Source organism: Crassostrea angulata, chromosome 9, assembly GCF_025612915.1.
Source record: "Crassostrea angulata isolate pt1a10 chromosome 9, ASM2561291v2, whole genome shotgun sequence".
In the NCBI taxonomy this organism is placed as follows: Eukaryota; Metazoa; Mollusca; class Bivalvia; order Ostreida; family Ostreidae; genus Magallana; species Magallana angulata.
The window spans coordinates 14,828,955-14,848,472 of NC_069119.1; the positions used below are offsets into that span (position 1 = coordinate 14,828,955).

Genomic DNA, 19,518 nt, shown 5'->3' on the forward strand with positions numbered 1-19,518 from the left:
TGCAAAAATTTTCTTTTGAAAATCAGTTGTAAATCTGTTATTCATACAACAAAAACATTTATTCATACAACAATGTTTTTTTAACGAACTCTTTTAAATCGTGCCAAAATACCATAGGTGTCAGAACTAGAGGGGGGGGGGGTAGGGGTAAGCCCAACTTTTTTGCAAAATTATGAATAACCATGACCAAAAACCTGTGTTCTTCCTGCTTGTCAAGATTTCTGATAAGTCTAGCCCCCCCCCCCTTTCATTTTGCTTCCGACGCCACGCCACTGAACACAGACGGTATTTAATGTTCACTACGTCATCAATTACAGAGAATGGTGATACGGTATCGGAAATCCACAGTGTGGTATCTAAACAAAATCATATCACAATTTGTGAAATTGACAGTATGAAGAAGGAAAAATAAATTTAGTTATCTGTTTCTTACAACAAAGCACGCACAATCATAACGTTTTACTCGAATCTAACCTTGAACTAAATTTAGGTGAACATTTAAAAACATGTCAGGATATTAACTTCGCATTTTTTATTCAGTCCTTGACAACTTTAGTAAAGAAAAACCAAATACAACTATTAAATTCGTCAGAAAAACTTCCAAAAAAGATGTCATTGAATGTCTATTTAATGCTAACAGTTTTTTCCAATACGTAAAATGTAGATATATTAGAAAGAAGATAAGAACTCTTTTGCAGTCTGTTAGAATCATATATGATTGCTGACTGTTTAACCTAACTTAAATCATGATATATAAATTAGAGATTCGATTTAGCATTAACGGATTTTGCACACAGTAAATTGCACTACTCCCAATTTAAAGCACAGCACAACTATTGATCAACATTGAATTGTTTTTCTGCTTGTGTTGGTACGTGTTTAATTTGCCCAAAGACACCTGCCGATCAACTTACAAAATATTAATCAAAAAATTAAACCAGGAAGGAAAAATACATTCAAACTTTTCAGACTTCGCGAAGAAAATTAAGCTTCTGTATTTTAAAGTACTAACCAAGGAATATAAAATTTTAGATTAACTCAGGATTGTCTATTCATTAATTTTGAAAGAAAAATACAGGAGACATTACTATTAAAGGTAAATATGATATTCATATGACAAACCTCAAAAAAAGATGGCATTAAATACTTATTAAATGCAAATATTTTTCTCCATTGCGTAAATTGTTGAAATATAAGAAAGAAGATAATAAATCTTTTGCAGCTGGCAAGCATAACAAAGCTTATTGGTTAACCTAACTTAAATCTTGATATTTAATCTCGTCGATCCATCAAGTATTGACGAATTTTCCGCACAATAAAAAAATAATGGAACAGTTGTTTTTTTTTTAAACTGCACTACACCTGATTTAAAGCACAGCTATTGATCAATACTGGGCTATTCTTCTACTTTGATTGGTAATGTTTTACCCAAAGTCAACCACTGATTCACAAAAAAGTAACTAAGAAATTTAACCAGGAAGAAAAATATTTTCAAACCTATAACACTTCGCAAAGAGAAGGACTACTGGGGAAATAAAGTTGCTTTATTTTAAAGTACTTTCTAAGATTATAAAACTTTAATTTTAACTAGGACTGTTTATTCGTTGATTTGGAAAAAAATACAGGATACATTTCTATTAAAGGTAAATATGATGTAAATATATACTAATATATATAAATTTTCAACCTATAACTTTAAACTGAGTTTCAAATGCACCTTTTAGATCCTCGGCCCAACATACACAAAAGTAAAAACGAATAATTGAATAGCTAAAGGTCATCCATTTTCCAATGGAAAACCCATACTATACATATGAAAAATGTCGATTGCTTCATTTTCTTCCAGTTTTTATTTTCATGTAAATTTTGTGCACGCAAGTTCTGGTAAACGACTCGGTTGATTTTTACGAACCTCTTAAATCTTATACGTGTTAATATTGATCTACAACTTTTTGAATTTTTAATAACGTCACTTCATTTTTTTATATTGACGTCAAAGCGACTTTCAGAAAGGTTTGTCAAGAAATCTCCTCTTAAACGATTACATTATAGATTTGAGTTGAAATTTTCAAGACTGATTGTCAAAATATTGTAGATGGGCCATTTGGCATTTGAATCTGTTCTCATTTTAATTAAATTAAACTACCTAACTATAATGAAAAGCTTTTCATATAATACGTAAGATAAATCTTATTTAAAACAGGCGTCTAAATTTCTGATCTAAATAAAGAACTATTTAAAAAAACAATATTAATAACAAAATAGCTTGGAATCATGTCATCTACGTCAGTCTTTCCTGCAATCTTCGTTAGACAACCTCAGTAGCGTTCAAACGGGAAAACACCCTTTCTATCCATATATCTCAAAATCAGAGAAGAAATCATGAACATTTGTAAAACAACATAAATTAAAACTTAAAGTATATTTTTTTATTTACATCAAGATATCGGCGCTGACCTTTTAAAATATAACCTTAAGGAATCAAGGAACTTATACTGTCTCGCATCGAGTTCTTTACTTAGAATTTGTTATGTTACAAATACAAAAATGTTTTAATGAAAGTTATACACCCGTACACTATGGAAAGCCAAGTAGTTCAATATTCTATCTATGTAATTATTTAGTTATGTTTTCTAAATGTGTTATTCGTTGAATGTAGATAAATAAATGCCAATTTTCAACTCCATTATTTAGTCTTCGAAGATTGTTTATATAAATGTGTTACTGTATAAGAGATGAATTTTAATTTTTAATATGCTGTACATATAATCATTTATGCTTTAACCCCATCTAAACTTTTCAAGGCAATTTGAATAAATTACGAGACCTCTCCTCGTAATTACGAGATAGTTAACTCGTATAACGAGATTTTTTTCTCGTACTTACGATATGATTGACTCTTAATAACGAGATCTTTTCTCGTAATTACGAGGCAAAAATATTTTTGTGTGGACCTATTCGTCTTTTGTATTTTATTTATAGCCTCTATCAAAAAACTTCTTAATCATTCGCAACTTAATATATGAAAGGACATGGAACTTTGAAGCAATGTTTCGTGTTTTTATTCAAACTATTAGTCAACAATAAACAGGCGACGCCCTTAAAAATTACTTCATCCTGAAAGTTCCCTGATCTGATCACCTGTCATGATGAATAAATGCTGATAAAATTTGCTTTTTATTTTGGGGGGTTTATTCTAGTCAAAAATCTCATTTTGAAATTGATAAAAAATTCTGCCATATACAGCGCATGTTGCACATCATTTTCCTTATTGAGGACCAACCTACACCGAAAATGCGCCTAATATTAAATTCTATTCTTTTATATTCATCAAATGTCACATTAGACAATGAATGTCCAAATTTTAAAGAAATTCATCTATGCGCATTAGTCTATATATTATGCATGCATACTGCACAAAGCTTTAATTTCTTTGAATTAATGAAATATATGGATAATGTTTGACAATCATTTACAAATGCACATGGTTTGGGGAGAGAGATAATTAAGCACAATAACATAGCATTTGAACATTCATTCATTTATTTTAAAGCATTGATTTCACCCCAAAAACTAAGTTCAATTTAATCCCAATTTACCAAGCCATTTCTTTTAAGAGTTTCAGATTTACATAAACAGATATGCCGATGCTATTTTAAAAGAAGAAATTTGAATGGAGGACGACAGACAGGCAATAACTGAGGCAATTGCACGGTCTATCAAGAAGGACAGGAAAGTGACATTCCGACTTTTTACCAGACTTGAGCAAGAAAGAGGGAAATTTCAGTTTATCCTAGAATGCTGGACTCCAAGAAGACTTAAAATAGGCGGAAAATCAGGATTTGAGATGGATGGATGCGAGGTCGTGGACTTACCTGCAAAATTGTACACTGTTGATGAGAACCAGACTTTCAGGGTAATTTTATGTACTCTTGAAAATATTAGTTTTTTTAGCTCACCTGAGCTGAAAGCTCAAGTGAGCTTTTCTGATCACACATCTGATCACACATCGTCCGTCTGTCCGTAAACTTTTCACATTTTTAACATCTTCTCAAGAACTACTGGGCCAATTTCAACCAAACTTGGCACAAAACATCCTTAGGGAACGGGGATTTAAAATTGTGAAAATTAAGGACCACACCCAGTTTCAGGGGTAGATAATTAGAAATTAATGAAACATTTAGAGAAAATTTCAAAAATCTTCTTCTCAAGAAACATTAGGCCAGGAAAGCTGAGACTTGTATGGAAGTATCCTCAGGTAATGTAGATTCAAAGTTGTGAAAATCATTATCCTTGGGAGTAGGATGGGGCCACACTGGGGGGGGGGGTGTTAAAGTTTTACAAAGGAATGTATTGAGTAAATCTGTAAAAATCTTTCTCTCAGACACTAATCAGCCAGGAAAGCTGAAACTTGTTTGGCAGCATCCTCAGGTAGTGTAGATTCAAAGTTGTGAAAATCATTATCCCTGGGAATAGGCTGGGGCCACACGGGGGGGGGGGGGGGGTGGGGGTGGGTGTTAAAGTTTTACATTGGAATATATAGAGTAAATCTGTAAAAATCTTCTCAGAAACGAATCAGCCAGGAAAGCTGACACTTTTGTGGAAGCATCCTTAGATAGTGTAGATTCAAAGTTGTGAAAATCGTGATCCCTGGGGGTAGGATGGGGCCACATTGGGGGGGGGGGTGTTAAAGTTTTACATAGGAATATATAGTGTAAATCTTTAAAAATCAAAAATATGGCTGACAGAAATTTTAAAACAATGATAATTTTAGTAGAAAAGAACATGTTAGCAAAAAAAAATTTCAACATGAAAAATGCAGCTCATATTGCTTAAAGGATCTTTCTGAAAACTGCTATACTCAACATGTGATATGACTATAAAATCATCCTGTTAGAAAAGGGACTAATGATTATAAACATAAGAATATCCAGGGGGAAAATGGATTTTATTTATACAGGATCTACATGTATAATTGCACAGTGTCCAGATAGTTTGTATTATGACTCCATTAAGCTGATTTTTTCATACATATTGTTCCTCAAGTGAGCGATGTGGTCCATGGGCCTCTTGTTTATAAATTGAATAATTTGATTGTCATGCAATTATATGATATTAAATTTTTCACATTTCGTAATCAATCTTTCTTATCAACAATAGCACAGATAGCATGAATTAATACTGACTGAAATATACTACCCGTGACAGAACATCAACGAGGAAATTGATATTTTTCAACACGTGCGTTATATTAACAATAGCATTTTACGATTTCAATCGATGTTTAGTAAAGTTATCATATGAAAATCACTTAAAAAGCACAAAATGACTATTTAAAAAACAAATTTTTTGAATGTGGGTGTCTGAATTCTTCTTATCACAGGTTGTATTCGCTTTAAATATACTGTTCATTTCTCAATCGATATTGTTTTGAATAATTGGCAATCCTTATAAAATGCTATTTAAACAAAACTTAAATGCTACATGACATGATAATAGTGTTTTGTCATTTCCATCGACAGCAATCCTAAAGCTTAGTAGGAAACTCAGCCAAACCGGAAGTGGCAACCAGAGGTCAAGATCGCTTCTTTATTGTTATACATAGAAATAAGCCACCCGACGCCATTAAAACCAATGCATTTATTTCATATGATCAATATCATTAATTATTAGGTTTCTTACCGACTAACTACAGAAATATATTGGGTTGATTAATCTCATAGATGGCGACGTTAAGTCACGTGCTATGTTTAACCAACGAAAGTGTGACATTTCATTCCAAGGGAAACAATATGTTATATTGGGTGGACATTTAGAACTATGGTTCACCGTATGATATTTACATCAACCGTAAATGATTCTTCCTATTTCTTACGGAAACTGATTATTATTCATAGCTTTGTAGAAACTGACAACACTGAAATCTATCTACACGCCCCTTTATCGCTTGGTCAAACTGTCAGCGACCTCAGATTAATCGCGGAATGCACGAAATAGTCATGATGATTTCAGACTTAAATTCCCATAGGAAACGATTACAGTAATTTAGTTAAATTTACTAACTTACTTTTAACAATCCATTTATTCATTTGTTAAAAGAAATGAATAAATAAATATTTACAACAGAAATTTTTTGTTGGATGATTTATGCGGGTTATTAAGGTAGCGATCATTGCATGAAAAAAAAATTACACAACTCACTAACGTGGGTAATGTATTTTTTCTGCAATGTCGCCACCTGCAAATCCTGCATGAAACACCAAAAAACACATTTTGTTACTTATATAATACGCCTAAATAAGTACCCTTTATGACCTTTTCAGCGTACGGACTACTAAAGTAAGTGAGTAGAAGCAACGCGCACAAAATAAACAGAAATATGATTCCTGAAATAAACAGAAATATGATTCCTGAAATAAACAGAAATATGATTCCTTTCGTGGTACTCGTAGTCTTTATTAAAACACGATTGATAGCAATGATAAAATGGTTGAACAGCTGTTGCGTTTTATGCCAATATGAATTGCATGTATTGGTATATATCTCTGTGCTAAATAATTACAGTTATGAAAATCATCAATTATCTTGCTTTTAAATATATAAGTATCAAATGTAAAGATTAACACACTATGCTATAGATTAAAATTAACAAATATTCGTTAAGATTACTCTGTAAAAAGTTTTAAGGCAGAATTCCATTTTGATAGAATTAATCAATTATATTTTTTTCTTTTGCATACAAAACGAAACATTTATCTGACTTCTAATTTATTTTACATATCTAAATTCAAATTCAGACAACACACAAGGAACGTATTAACTTGTTTCAAACATATACAGGGTATTTTTTTTAGTTAAAATATATAATATATATCTCAAATATATAGACTTGATAGCATTAAATGCTAAATTAAATAACACTTAATAACACTAATATACATTAGTTTTCAAATATTTTATTTAAATTTAACAGATACAATTCGAAGGCAACTGCAGAAAGGTCTCTAAAGAAATGTTTACGAAAGTAAAAAACGAAAGCGACAACGAGGAATATGAGGATGAAGAGGAAAATGAAGAGGAAGACGCTGAAGATAACGACTTTGTTATTTTAGATTTTGTAGGTAGAAAAGGTAAGTGTAAAGATTATTTTCTCGTTCTTAATCATATACCATACTAGTATTTGGTATGTGAAAAAGATTGATAACATATGGGCGGCAGAAAAGGTAAAAAGACGTTAATGCAAAACGAACTGATTTTTAAAATCGTGTAAAATACGAAACAGAGCAGCACAGGATGAATGACCATCTTTTAGTTCTCCTTAAAGATGGCTTAAAGATGCTTAAAAGTAGTTTAAAGACTGTCTTTAAGCCACCTTTAAGCTACCTTTAACTTTTAATGTGGCTTAAAGGTGGCTTAAAGATGGCTGCTAGGTCCTTTCAAGGCTGTTTAAAGACTGTCTTTAAGCCACCTTTAAGCCACCTTTAAGGAGAACATGTAGGTCCTTAATGTCCAAACTTCTTTAAGCAACTTTAAGCCATTTAAAAAATCTTTATTCAGTATTTTGCTTAATTTACCGACAAAATGTATTAACCTTATAACAATTTAATCAGCTGTGATCAATGGAAAAACATATATTCAACCTATATGCGAAGTATTTATTTTTATAAAGCATGGCCGTGCGTCTGGACAAAAAAACACCTGTTGTGTATGTCCTGTATATTCCGTGTTAGTTCTAGGTTTTTTTAGGTTTATCAAACAATGAGTTTTAATTTGATATACACAAAGAAATAAAAGCATGTCTAGACGCAGCGATTTTAACAAGTGAATTTGATTATACATGGACATGTACAATAGATAAGTAAATAAAATGAAAAAAAAATTCTAAACGCTCAAGACAAGGATTGAACCCGGTACGCTTCGTTTACTAGCATCACCTCACTTTTTTAACCTCACTCCCTCTGCTCCACGGCAACTTATAATCTTTTAGGTGGTTTTTATACCCTATGAATCGGTGGCTATTGAATCAATGTAATGAGTGTATTTTTTACTTAAAAGATTTGGACTTCCATTCAGTTTGTAACAATCAATTATAACTAATTTATAAATTACACACACAAAAAAATATACCTGAATGGAAACTGTTAGTCTTACTAGTACTTTGTTGATAAATTTAAACCGTGAAGATATACGTTCACCTAATTCATAACTGATTGAAATGCAAGGAAGAAGATGAAACTATTTTTTGAATTCATTGAAACTATCAAGGTATTAGTTCTACGCATTTATCCGGTTTTCATGATCACGGCGCCGTTCCACCAAATATAATTTTAATAGTATTGATCATTATACATTTACAACAGATCTAGAATAACAAATTAAATGATATATGTTTAAATATGTAACTCTATACATGGTTTTTAAACTATCATTATCATTTAAACTGCTTAAAGATTGTTTTTCGCCCTGTGCAGCTTAAAACAAAATCATCAACCTCAATAGACTGTGATGCAAAACAAACGATCACCGATGCAAAACCAACAGTCAGGCACTGAAAAAAACGCTAGATGCCGAGCAAAGAGGTATCAGGAGAAATCGTACCCAGGAGAAATCGTAACTTGGAGAAACGAACTATTAAATTACCGGGAATGTTTTCATGCGCGGATCTAGATTTTTTTTCTCCAGGAAAAAAGGGGGCTTTAGGGATATTAAGGTGTGCCAGGAATGGGGTGGTGGTGATGGTGGTGGTGATGGTGGTGGAGGTCCGAGCCATATACATATTTGGTTATTTTACCATGGAAGTTTAAAAAGTTTGAGTTTTTCAGGAGTGGGGGAGGGGGCTTATCTAAATAACAAAGATTTGTAAGCTCTGTATTTCGTTTGTAACTTGACTTTTAAAGTCCGGTCAAGCATATAAAGCCTTTATTTACAATTCTAGACAAAAATTGGAAAAATAGTTGTTTTTGATTTTTGGGTTTTTTGGGGTTTTTTTTTTGGGGGGGGGGGGGCTCATCAGTTACATTATATTTTGTTTAAATAACAATTATGCAAAACAAACGTAAAAGAAATGAAACAATATCATTTAAATCCAAGAGAATGTCATGATTACCATTATTGTAGATAAAGATTAAGGCCCTTAATCCCCGTAATTATCATGAATGATATTGCTTATTTCTGCTGGTTAAACTTTTTCTCGCGGCAACAACGCAGCACAGTTAAGGCTGTCAATAAACTCCGTTCAGACAAAAAGTACGGGAAATGTGCATTATGACATCACAGTATATTACAAACCTCGAAAATACTTATTAATCTATTTATTAGTAAAATTAACTTATACTAATCTTTTAATTAAAAACAACAAATGCTATTACTTACAATTTTGATGTCCGTTATATCGTACACACTGAAAAATAAGCGAGATGTCGTTCTCGCTGTACTACAAAATATGACGTCATATGCCTCAAAATGACGCATTAAGTTAAATCATTGAAGGCTATCGTGCAGTTTTATAGCGAAGAAAAATAAATGTCATACATTAACGGAAATGTATAAATGAATATTTTGTTTAAAATTATTATTAATAGAATGCTACCTATATAGTCTTATTTTCATTTTGTTAAAAGTATGCATCGTATAAAGAAGCCACCTCGGTTTTGTATAAAATATCGTATATCTAAAATCTGAATACCTAAATAAATCACTTAATTGCAAGGGCATACACTTACCTGATCCCGACAAAGTTTTACATGTGAATTTGAAATATGCTATTTAACTTAAAAACTTCTACGATCCTTGTAAAATCTTACAAATTAATTATTTTTTAATGAAATTAACCCTGTGACCTTCAAAATTATTCAACATATGCATCATAAATTTCGTTTCTACTAACAAATATTCTTATCTTAAAAAGTTCGCACCGTTTTTCAAAATCTACGATATAACATCAAGTTATTTCATAATTCAGTTGTGAATTTTGACATGATTATGCCCTTGCAATATTGAATTTTTTAAATGACCTCAAAACCACAAATACATCTGCTTGTACCATGCGACTGCCATATCACGTGACCACTATGAACATAAAATATTGTACTGTTATATATATATAGATATATATTGCATTTGAGTGACTGTTATTGATTTTAAAAAGGACATGCCAGTTTAACTAAAGTATACGTGTTTTCATCACAAAAATTTGCCCATATTTTTATTGACCGCCTTAACTGTACTGCGAACTTTTTCGGGGGCATGTATGAAATTAAAGCGTATTTTCCACCTGTTCCTATAATCTCAATTTCACGGTTAATTTATTTCCTTTTACTTCAATTTCAATTCTTTATATGTGAATTTAAGAAAAATGGTTGCCCCCTCCCTTTGCTACGTGCCTGTACATAATCGCATACATCAAATATTTACACAATACAAGGACAGGGCTTCGTTTTTGAAAGTGGAGGTTGGGGTCGGGGGCAGACTCATCTCAGAAACATTGGCAAGTCAAAAAAATTAAAGAAAAAATCCCAAATCATGAAAACCCTAAATTGTTGTGGGGGGGGGGGGGGGGCAGAAGTATGCGTTTACTGATTACATAAACTTCATTTTTTACGTGCTCCGAAAAAAAGGTGGGAACAAACTCCTTGTTAATTCGATTTATAATGTTAATATAAGATAAATATTTTTGCTGCAAGAAAAAGTGATAAATGCAGGCTTCCCTGGTCCCCCTGATGCTACGTGCCTGCAATAATAGAGTATACAAATAAACAAGCATCGCCTAAGCAACTAAACCCAGTCGGTAATTAATCAAACGATACAGTAAATTTGAAATCATTTTAAAACATCTAATAGTTTTTAGTGCATTATAATTTTATTAAAACAAAAGGAATGTTATGATAAGAATAGTGTGATGATTTGTGTATATTTGCTTACATTGTGTATTCATTTATTTATTCATATACGTTATGTGTATCTGTATACATGTATAATATGTGCATTTGTTTACTCAGCAGCAATTGGCAATGTTATTCATTATCGATTAGACGTATTACGTGGATTGGGGCTTAAATATCTACCTACGGTTATGGTTATTATCACAGTCTTGAATTTTATATGATATTGTTTCATATCTTCTACGTTCTCTTTGTTGGCATGCTTGTTATCTGCATAACATATAATGTAACTGTTGAGCCCAACGCTAATCCCCAAAAATATCCTTTTTTCATATTCATGGCTAGAATAGTAAATTGATGCTTTATATGCTTTACCAAACTTTGAATATCAAGTTATTGTCTTTGTTATTCAGATAAGCTGAAGTCCTCTCCACTACTGGAAATCTCAATCTTCTTAAATTCCCATAGTAAAAATTACTATTGATATATAGCTCTAACCCCCACAAACCCCACCACCCCAGCCCCCGGCGCTCCTATATATCTATCTGACCCCTCCTTTCTCCCTGAAAAAAAATTGGATCCGCGCATAAAAACGTTACCTGTAATTCAAGGGTACGTTTTCTCCGTGTTACGATTTCTCCAGGATACGATTTCTCTTGATACCTCTTTGCACGCCATCCAGCGTTCATTGATGTCTGTTTCGTATTTTAGCATGATTTTAACAATAGGTTGTACGTTTTGCATTAACATTTTTGTTTATTCTTTCCGCCGTCTATAATAGAGAGGTTGAGATTTCAAACGTGTACTAATATCTTCGCGAATTACGTCATCAGTTTTTGTGACGACATGGTTTCTACACGTTCTCTAAACTTGTAGAGTGTCGTCTACACGTAAGTACAAACGTGTAGCTTTTTACAACAAATAAAATCTTTTTGATGAGTGAATGTATTCTTGTGATACATTATATAGATTTTTAAGCTTCATTTCATTGAAAATTGATAAGAAATTTACCATTTATTTGGAATTAACTAAATAAATTCATGTCACAAAACTGCGTCGATTTACGTACACATTTATATCCCACAAGTTAAGAAATCTCAACTGATAAATTACAAAAACGTGTACGTGTACGTGTAGTTTTAACACACGTACGCATACCCGTACACGTTTTAAATCTCAACCTCTCTAATAACAGGTATATTCTCAAGTCACAAACACACACAGTTGGCTATTTAGTTAGAAACACGATATAACATATTAATGTATGTTTCATTGCTTAACAATAATAATCAAACAAAAATGAAATTGATACTATGAACTCTAAAGAGTATATCTAAAAACATTTAATTAATATAAGTTTAATGTTGATAATTACACATAATTTTTAATCTTTGAAAATATATTGAAAACATTGAATGATGGCATCAATTATCTACCCTACATTTGTTCATAACATGTGGATGAATATACATGTTTTAATTAATTTAATGATTGATGCAAAGCATTGTTGCAACCACTATTGAAATAAAACCACTGTTAAAATAAATTATTTCAAAAGTGGTTAGTAATGCATTTTATTAGAAAAAATCACTTTGCAACCACTATTGAAATAAAACCAGTATTGAAATAAATTATTTCAATAATGTTTGGGAATGTATTTCATTTGAAGAATCACTTTACAACCACTATTGAAATGAAATATTTAAACAGTGTTCCGGGATGCATTTTGAAAATCAATTTACAGACACTGTTGAAGTACAACTATTGAAAAAAAAAAATTATAATCGTAGCTTAGAATGACTTTCCTAATTAATATAACTTTGAAAATGTATATTTTTTTCTTTACATTTCTCTTTCTACATACATTTCATGTCATATAATAGTGTATGTTATTTTCATAATAGTGAACATTTTATAAATTGCCAGAACTTCTATTCAAAACCCCTGTATATTGAATAATTATTTGTTCATGAATATTATTATAAATAACACTGTTAATATAAATTATTTTAATAGTGGTTGGGGTGTACTTCACTACGACCACTATTGAAATAATTTTTTTCAATAGTGGATAAGGATGCGATTCATTTCAACCACTATTGAAATAATTTATTTCAATAGTGGTTTGGGATACCTTTCATTTCAACCACTGTTGAAATAAAGTATTTCAAAAGTGGTTGATGATGCATTTGAGTTTTATGTCTATTATTATGTCTGTTTGTAATACTTTCCTTTCTGCTAGGGTAGTTTCTTAAGAAAAGAAGTATGTCTTATGAAATGATGCATTCCTTTTTAGCTCACCTGAGCTGAAAGCTCAAGTGAGCTATTCTGATCACATTTTGTCCGTCGTCCGTCTGTCCGTCTGTCTGTCCGTCCGTCTGTAAACTTTTTACATTTTGAACTTCTTCTCCAAAACCGCTAATCCAATTTCAACCAAATTTGGCACAAAGCATCCTTATGGGAGGGCAAATATAAATAGCAGAAATAAAAGTCCGAACTGTATTCAAAGCGGAGAAAACCTTGAAACTGTAGAAAAAGGGAGGTGCATTAAAAAAATCTTCTTCTCAAGAGCTACCGAGGCAAATTCAACGTAGTTTAGCATAAATTATCCTTATGGGAAGGAAAATATAAATTGCAAAAATTAAGTGCTAATTCTGTTTCAAATCTGAGTTATTACGAAAATAATAATAAAGGAAAGGCGTGTTTCAGCTTCGCGTTCGGCATCCGGTAAAATGTGTAGGCAAGACTTGGTCTGGGCAAAACAAAAGATTGGCAGTTATTAATCTGCCAATCTCATTAAAATTTCAAGATATTTGATGGACCAGTATATTTGTATTCGCTGTAAATATTGTGCAAAATAATGCATATTTGGAATTGACGATTGTCGATCTGCCCCGGCTTTTATTTTGCCACGGCCCGGGTTTGCATACCCATTTTACCAAGACTCGTATTCCATACTTCTAAAACGAAGTTCTTTGTTTAAAGCAGCCATGACATTATACGAAAAAGGGTCAATCTGACTATGATGAATTTACTTGTTGTGCAACAGTTTGCGTATGAAGGGAAATTTTTGAAACATGCAAAATATATTGGTGCCGATTTTGTGAAGTAAATTGAGGCTAAATATTTCAATGCGTTGACAGTTTTCACACATGCCGTGGTGTTAGCTTGTTCTGATTTTCGTTTCGTTTTCATTATTTATGCTTTGTAACCTGGGAACTATCGTCTGTATTTCATGATTTTTACGTATCAAATCAAACAGAGACTTCGGTAAATCAAACAGTTAACTGTTTACCTGCGCAAATTAAGCAAAATCTGATGCATAAAAAATGACTGAAATACAATTCATTCTACCGGTAATTCGGCAGTATCTTTTGCGTAATGGTAGATTAATGCAATAGGTTTTGTTGAGATGCTCGGCATTTTCTCGAGTTTATTCAGTTTAAATAGAGTTCGATATCGCTGACGGAAATATGTAGGTATATACATGTATATATATATGATTCATTTCGAAAAAATAAATTGTGTTCCTTATTTGTTATAGTGCATGTTTCTTGTGTTTAATTGTTTACAATTTCTATTTACTAACCATATTTGAGTGTTAAGCTTCGAATTATAAGCAAGATACAGAGATTTGCTCATAATTTTATGTTTGTACACAGATCTTAAAAACTAAAGATTAAAAAAGTAAAAAGTTTGTCAATATTTATGAAGAAAATTTTCATAGTCTGTTCTTCCAAAAACCAACTTTAACAACTAATTGTATTGTAAACTGAATTTTTTTTCGTCATTATTACTCCTACTGTACATGTGATCCTGGACTGTGTTTATGTACATTTGTATAAACTGATTTTGAACCTCAAATACGTGAACTGGTCTTGAGTGAATAAAAGAATTGAAAATCATAGACCATTCTTTTTTTCCATTTTAATTGCTGAATAGGAAATACCAAGTTAAAAATCTTAAGCAGAATGTAATAAACTCATGTGAACAAAATATGACTCAAACCTAGGCGAACTGTGAGCTCTGTATCTTGCTTATAATTCTACGATTGACGCTGAAATTTTGGTTGAACATTAGAAATTCTATATGAATTAGAGTATGTTAAATACTTGTACAAACAAAATAAAAGAATGATATTCTGTATATACCTACTCTCTGGGGCCCCCTCTTTATACAATAAATAATGTGAAATTTACATCAATTTTGATAGTTTTTCAAACACGAGTAAATAAAAACGACATCTTTACAACAGTTTCCATAGTTCTGACACATTTCTGTTGCGGGGATAAAGTAATTATCGCTATTCCTAAGAAAATATCACAGCGGAAAATTATCCTGGTTTGTACGCGAGGTAAATAACAGTCATTTAATTATAATGGAGAAGACAAATTAAATTTTTGAATGTTTTAAATTTGAGGAATTGAGCACATTGAGGTACAATTTTCTTCTTCACATCTATACATGTAGTTTTTTTTAAATAAAATACAATAACTATTATATTTTTTTTAAAAATGCAATAACTAGTAAGTAGTTGATGAAAAAAATGTACCTATATGCTCTCATATATTTTGATCGCTTTACAAAGGGGGGGGCAGAACGAATATATATAGGGAATTGGAAGTTAACAACTTAACAGTGTACACCTACCAAATGTTTACTTTTATATCTTGCGTAGGATTTTCTTATTCTGGTAAAAAATAGTATCTCATGAAGGTACAATGTCAAAGATTACGTGTATGCAAAAATAAGTGTAAAATTCGAATACTTGACAATATTTATTTTTTGTTATTCTACCGAGGGACCATATGGCACAATATCTTTTGAACGCCCATTGTTGCGCAGGTGAGCGATGTGGCCCCATGGGCCTCTTGTTTATCATGACGTTCTTTGATTTTACCTCTATATGGTCATGTTTCCTATACCACCTGTCATCTGGAACAGAAAGTGTTATGCACAGTCGGAATAATAGGCATTAAAATAACATCCTACCACAATTGAAATATTTTATTTCAATAATGGTTGTAATGAACCGCATCCTTAACCACAATTGAAATAAATTATTTCAATAGTGGTTATGATGAAACGCATACCCAACCTCTATTGAAATAATTCATTTCATTCAATATTGGTCTAAAAAGTACATCCCCAACCATTATTAGAATTATTCATCTTGATATTCATTATTACATAAATCTATAATGATAAAAGCTATAAATTACTTTTTAATATCCAGAGGTTTTGAATAGAAGTTCTGGCAATTTACATCGTTGTCTTCTAGTACAAATAATTTACAATTTCCATAAAACATGATATATCTATAGAAAGAGAAAGGTAAAGAAAAAATATGAAAATAATTCTATATGTTAATATGTGAGGATTGGTTATTTCTGCACAACAGTGAAAATCCTAAAATAAGTACATTTATATTATAGTCTTGATTACTATTACTGTAAAATATGCAAGTCTTTAGTACCTTAATTGTGTATTTGAATTGTTTGTTAGATAAAAACAAATGTATATGAACGTTTATCTGCGAGAATTGGTTATTTACTTCTACACAGCAGTGAAAATTGTTACATAATGATGTATTTGATATTATTCGTTAGATTTCTTGGCTTTTCAAAATAGTTTGCAAATATGATGTACAACTTCTTTCATTCCAAATGTGTTACAATAGTGATCACATAGTTATATTTATAAAGTAATTCATCCCCATCTACGATTAAAAAATCCCCAACCTCTATTAAAATCATTACTTCTATAGTGGTTGTATTTCAATAGTGGTTGCAAAGTGATTTTTCTAATGAAATTCGTCCCAACCACTATTGAAATAATTTATTTCAATAGTGGTTTTATTTCAATAGTGGTTGCAAGGTGATTTTTCTGATGAAATACATTCCCAACCACTATTGAAATAATTTATTTCAATAGTGGTTGCAACAGAGCATTTATATTTTCTTTCTATTAATAAGGGTATTACATGAATTAAATTGAACATTAAAATTCTTGATATGTTATAGGTTATTCATTTACCATTGTGGACATGATTGTTCTTGATACGGAGAAACCTAGTGGAAAGATGATCATTGAAAAGGAAATTCGAACTATAGAAATGATTGAGCAGATAGTCAGCGAGCCAAGTGGTATCTGCAAAGGAAAGGATAAGGTGGTCCCCGTTGAAAACATAACTTTCCATTACGAATACCTTACAGAGGTTGAGTTTGAAATTAAACTTCCACCACCAGCTAAGCCAGTGAGAGAGCGTAAGAGTTTAGTAAATCTAGTGTGCCTCTGTATCAATGAAAGTTTCACTATGCAATAAAATAGACAACGTGTATCCTTTATATAAATTTTGAATATGGCTTATTGAGACAAACACTTATTTAATTTCAATTAAAGAACTTGATTTAGATAAAACCAACTCTTTTTTTATAGCTACAGACATTCAAAGTCAATCTGTGATGGAAGAGAAGAAATTGGAAGAACTCGTGGAAAAAACGGACGCAGAATATCCTAGTAAGTTTTGTATATTCACCAATCACTCCTTTTACTAATTATTCTTTAATATTCAAAGGACTTATCTACACTAACCCACAAACGTAGTCTTACAGTGTTAGTGTGAACTTTTTATGCAATTTGTGTTTTTAAGGCTTTGTCCCGGGCATGGACATGAAAAACCTTAAGTCTATTGGTGTCCAAATGAACACAGAAGAAATTTAGGCCTCAACAACGACGACATTGAAGACATTTTGAAATTACCTTTTAGGGCTGTTTTTGGGAGTTGATTTTAATCAACTCTCCTATGCAGTTACTTAGACAAACCGAAAGTGAAACAGTGTTTGGACCTCAGCACAAATCATCGCTGCTGACAAGACTTAGTTCTTGAAAATAATTGATAAATTCGATGTAATGTATGCTAAAGCATTGTTTTTCAAGGAAACTTATTTATTAATACCTTGAAAAAAGTCAGATTTTAAATGGTACGAACAATTTAGATATTTTTATAGTCGTATGTATTCCTACGCCATGCAGAGTTCAATAGTGTCTCGTTCAACTCGACGCTCGGTTGTCTCCGTAAATATCCGACAAGCAGAGAGTCTCTCTTGCTTGTCGGAGATTTACGGTGTCAGCCGAGCGTTTGGTTGAACGAGACTAGAGTTCAATATTTCTTGGATCCATACAATTTTCGAGAAATATTTCTATTACTGAAACATAGTTTGATTGAATTAATTTTATCTTTAAATATTATTTAACATGATTCATATGGGGGTTTCTCGACATTCTGGTCAAAAAAGTCCAAACATTCATATCATGAAAATGTGCGGGATTCAAATACAAATTAGAAACTACATGTACTTGTCATGCAAAATAACATATCATTGATTTTAAAATAAATAAACATCGACAAAATCAACTCCCGTCAGTTCTTTAGTACTTTGATTATGATACGAAAATACCGAGGAAGACGGCCCTATTATTCTCAAAGAGTGGGCATAAAAAGAGCTCTGGAGGCGATTGATCGCCACGATCTTGTTCCGCTTATCATGCCTGAAGAGACAGAGAGAGGTACGAATGCTGTTGTGGGAAAGTTTGACAATGGGAGAAGTGATATGAATGGAAAGACCGATAAAGTTGACGTTTTTGAAATGAATCATTCAATTATTATGCATGAGGAACTACCTAGAGAGACCGATACAAACACCGTTGCAAAAAATATGGACAATGAAAAAAATGATACCAATGGAATGATGAATGACAATGTTGTCATAGAAAAAACACACACAAAAAACGAGGATATATTTGCATATGGTATCACGTTCAAATGCTTTGATATAAAATTTAAATAGTATGCAATGATGAATGTGAAAAGATATTTGCTCTAAACGTATTATATTACACGTAGTCGTGTATGAAATTTGGCGTAAATTAGTTTTGATCAAGTTGGTGTTGATTTGAATTAGCGTTTTCCTAAATGTGACTATTCCTATTCATATTTGCATGGCATGAAGCGATGCTCTTGATTTAGCGGAAGCTGCATTCCACCAAAAAGCGATAAATAGAATACACAGTCAAATGTAGTACATTTACAGTACTTTACTGACTGTACCCAAGTTATCATAAATTCCTTAAGTGATTTCCAATTGTTTTTGCTTTAAAAATGCTATCTTTGCAATTATTCCTATTGCTATTCTTTAATCACATATGATCATATTTACATTCGTTGTCCTTTTCCTTATCAAATTGCATGTACATATTTGTTAACAACTAAATGAAATCAATTTATTCATTTATTATTATACCAAAGGTTAAATTCATTGAATGACAGATTAAAAAAATAAAATCGTGTACTTAGAATTTATAGCACCGTGCACTATTTTTTGTCAGCATAATTCTACTGCTTCAATGGCTCTTCCGTTAATTCTGTATTACTTGTAAGCATTTGAAATATAAAGTGTAATAACTGCAATGGTATATGCACACAAATTTTCATATTAAACGCGCTAACGCGCTTTATTCAATTTGTATGCACACACCACCGTTGCATTGACATTGGATATAAGATCATATAAAGTATGAAATGTGACCTTCTCTGCTCACAACTAAAATGTATTACTTGTATACGAAGAAAAGCGAC

At 31.7% G+C, this 19,518-nt stretch overlaps 1 protein-coding gene across 4 annotated transcripts; it reads left to right on the forward strand.

Annotated features, from left to right (window-relative positions):
* Positions 1-344: 344 nt before the first annotated feature.
* On the forward strand, positions 345-19,189 carry LOC128164256 (uncharacterized). 4 transcript variants are annotated; one of them, XM_052828030.1, is made up of 6 exons: positions 345-1,096; positions 3,640-3,916; positions 6,974-7,130; positions 16,904-17,146; positions 17,319-17,399; positions 17,533-19,189. In XM_052828030.1, exons 2-6 carry the CDS (start codon positions 3,674-3,676, stop codon positions 17,601-17,603), a joined length of 795 nt encoding a protein of 264 aa, XP_052683990.1. In that variant the 5' UTR covers positions 345-1,096; positions 3,640-3,673; the 3' UTR covers positions 17,604-19,189. The 4 variants fall into 4 exon arrangements, with proteins under 4 accessions (XP_052683990.1, XP_052683989.1, XP_052683988.1 ...); XM_052828029.1 differs by having other exon boundaries at positions 348-1,096; positions 3,618-3,916; positions 17,533-19,186; XM_052828028.1 differs by lacking the exon at positions 345-1,096 and adding an exon at positions 1,148-1,643 and having other exon boundaries at positions 17,533-19,187.
* The last annotated feature ends 329 nt before the right edge of the window (positions 19,190-19,518 follow it).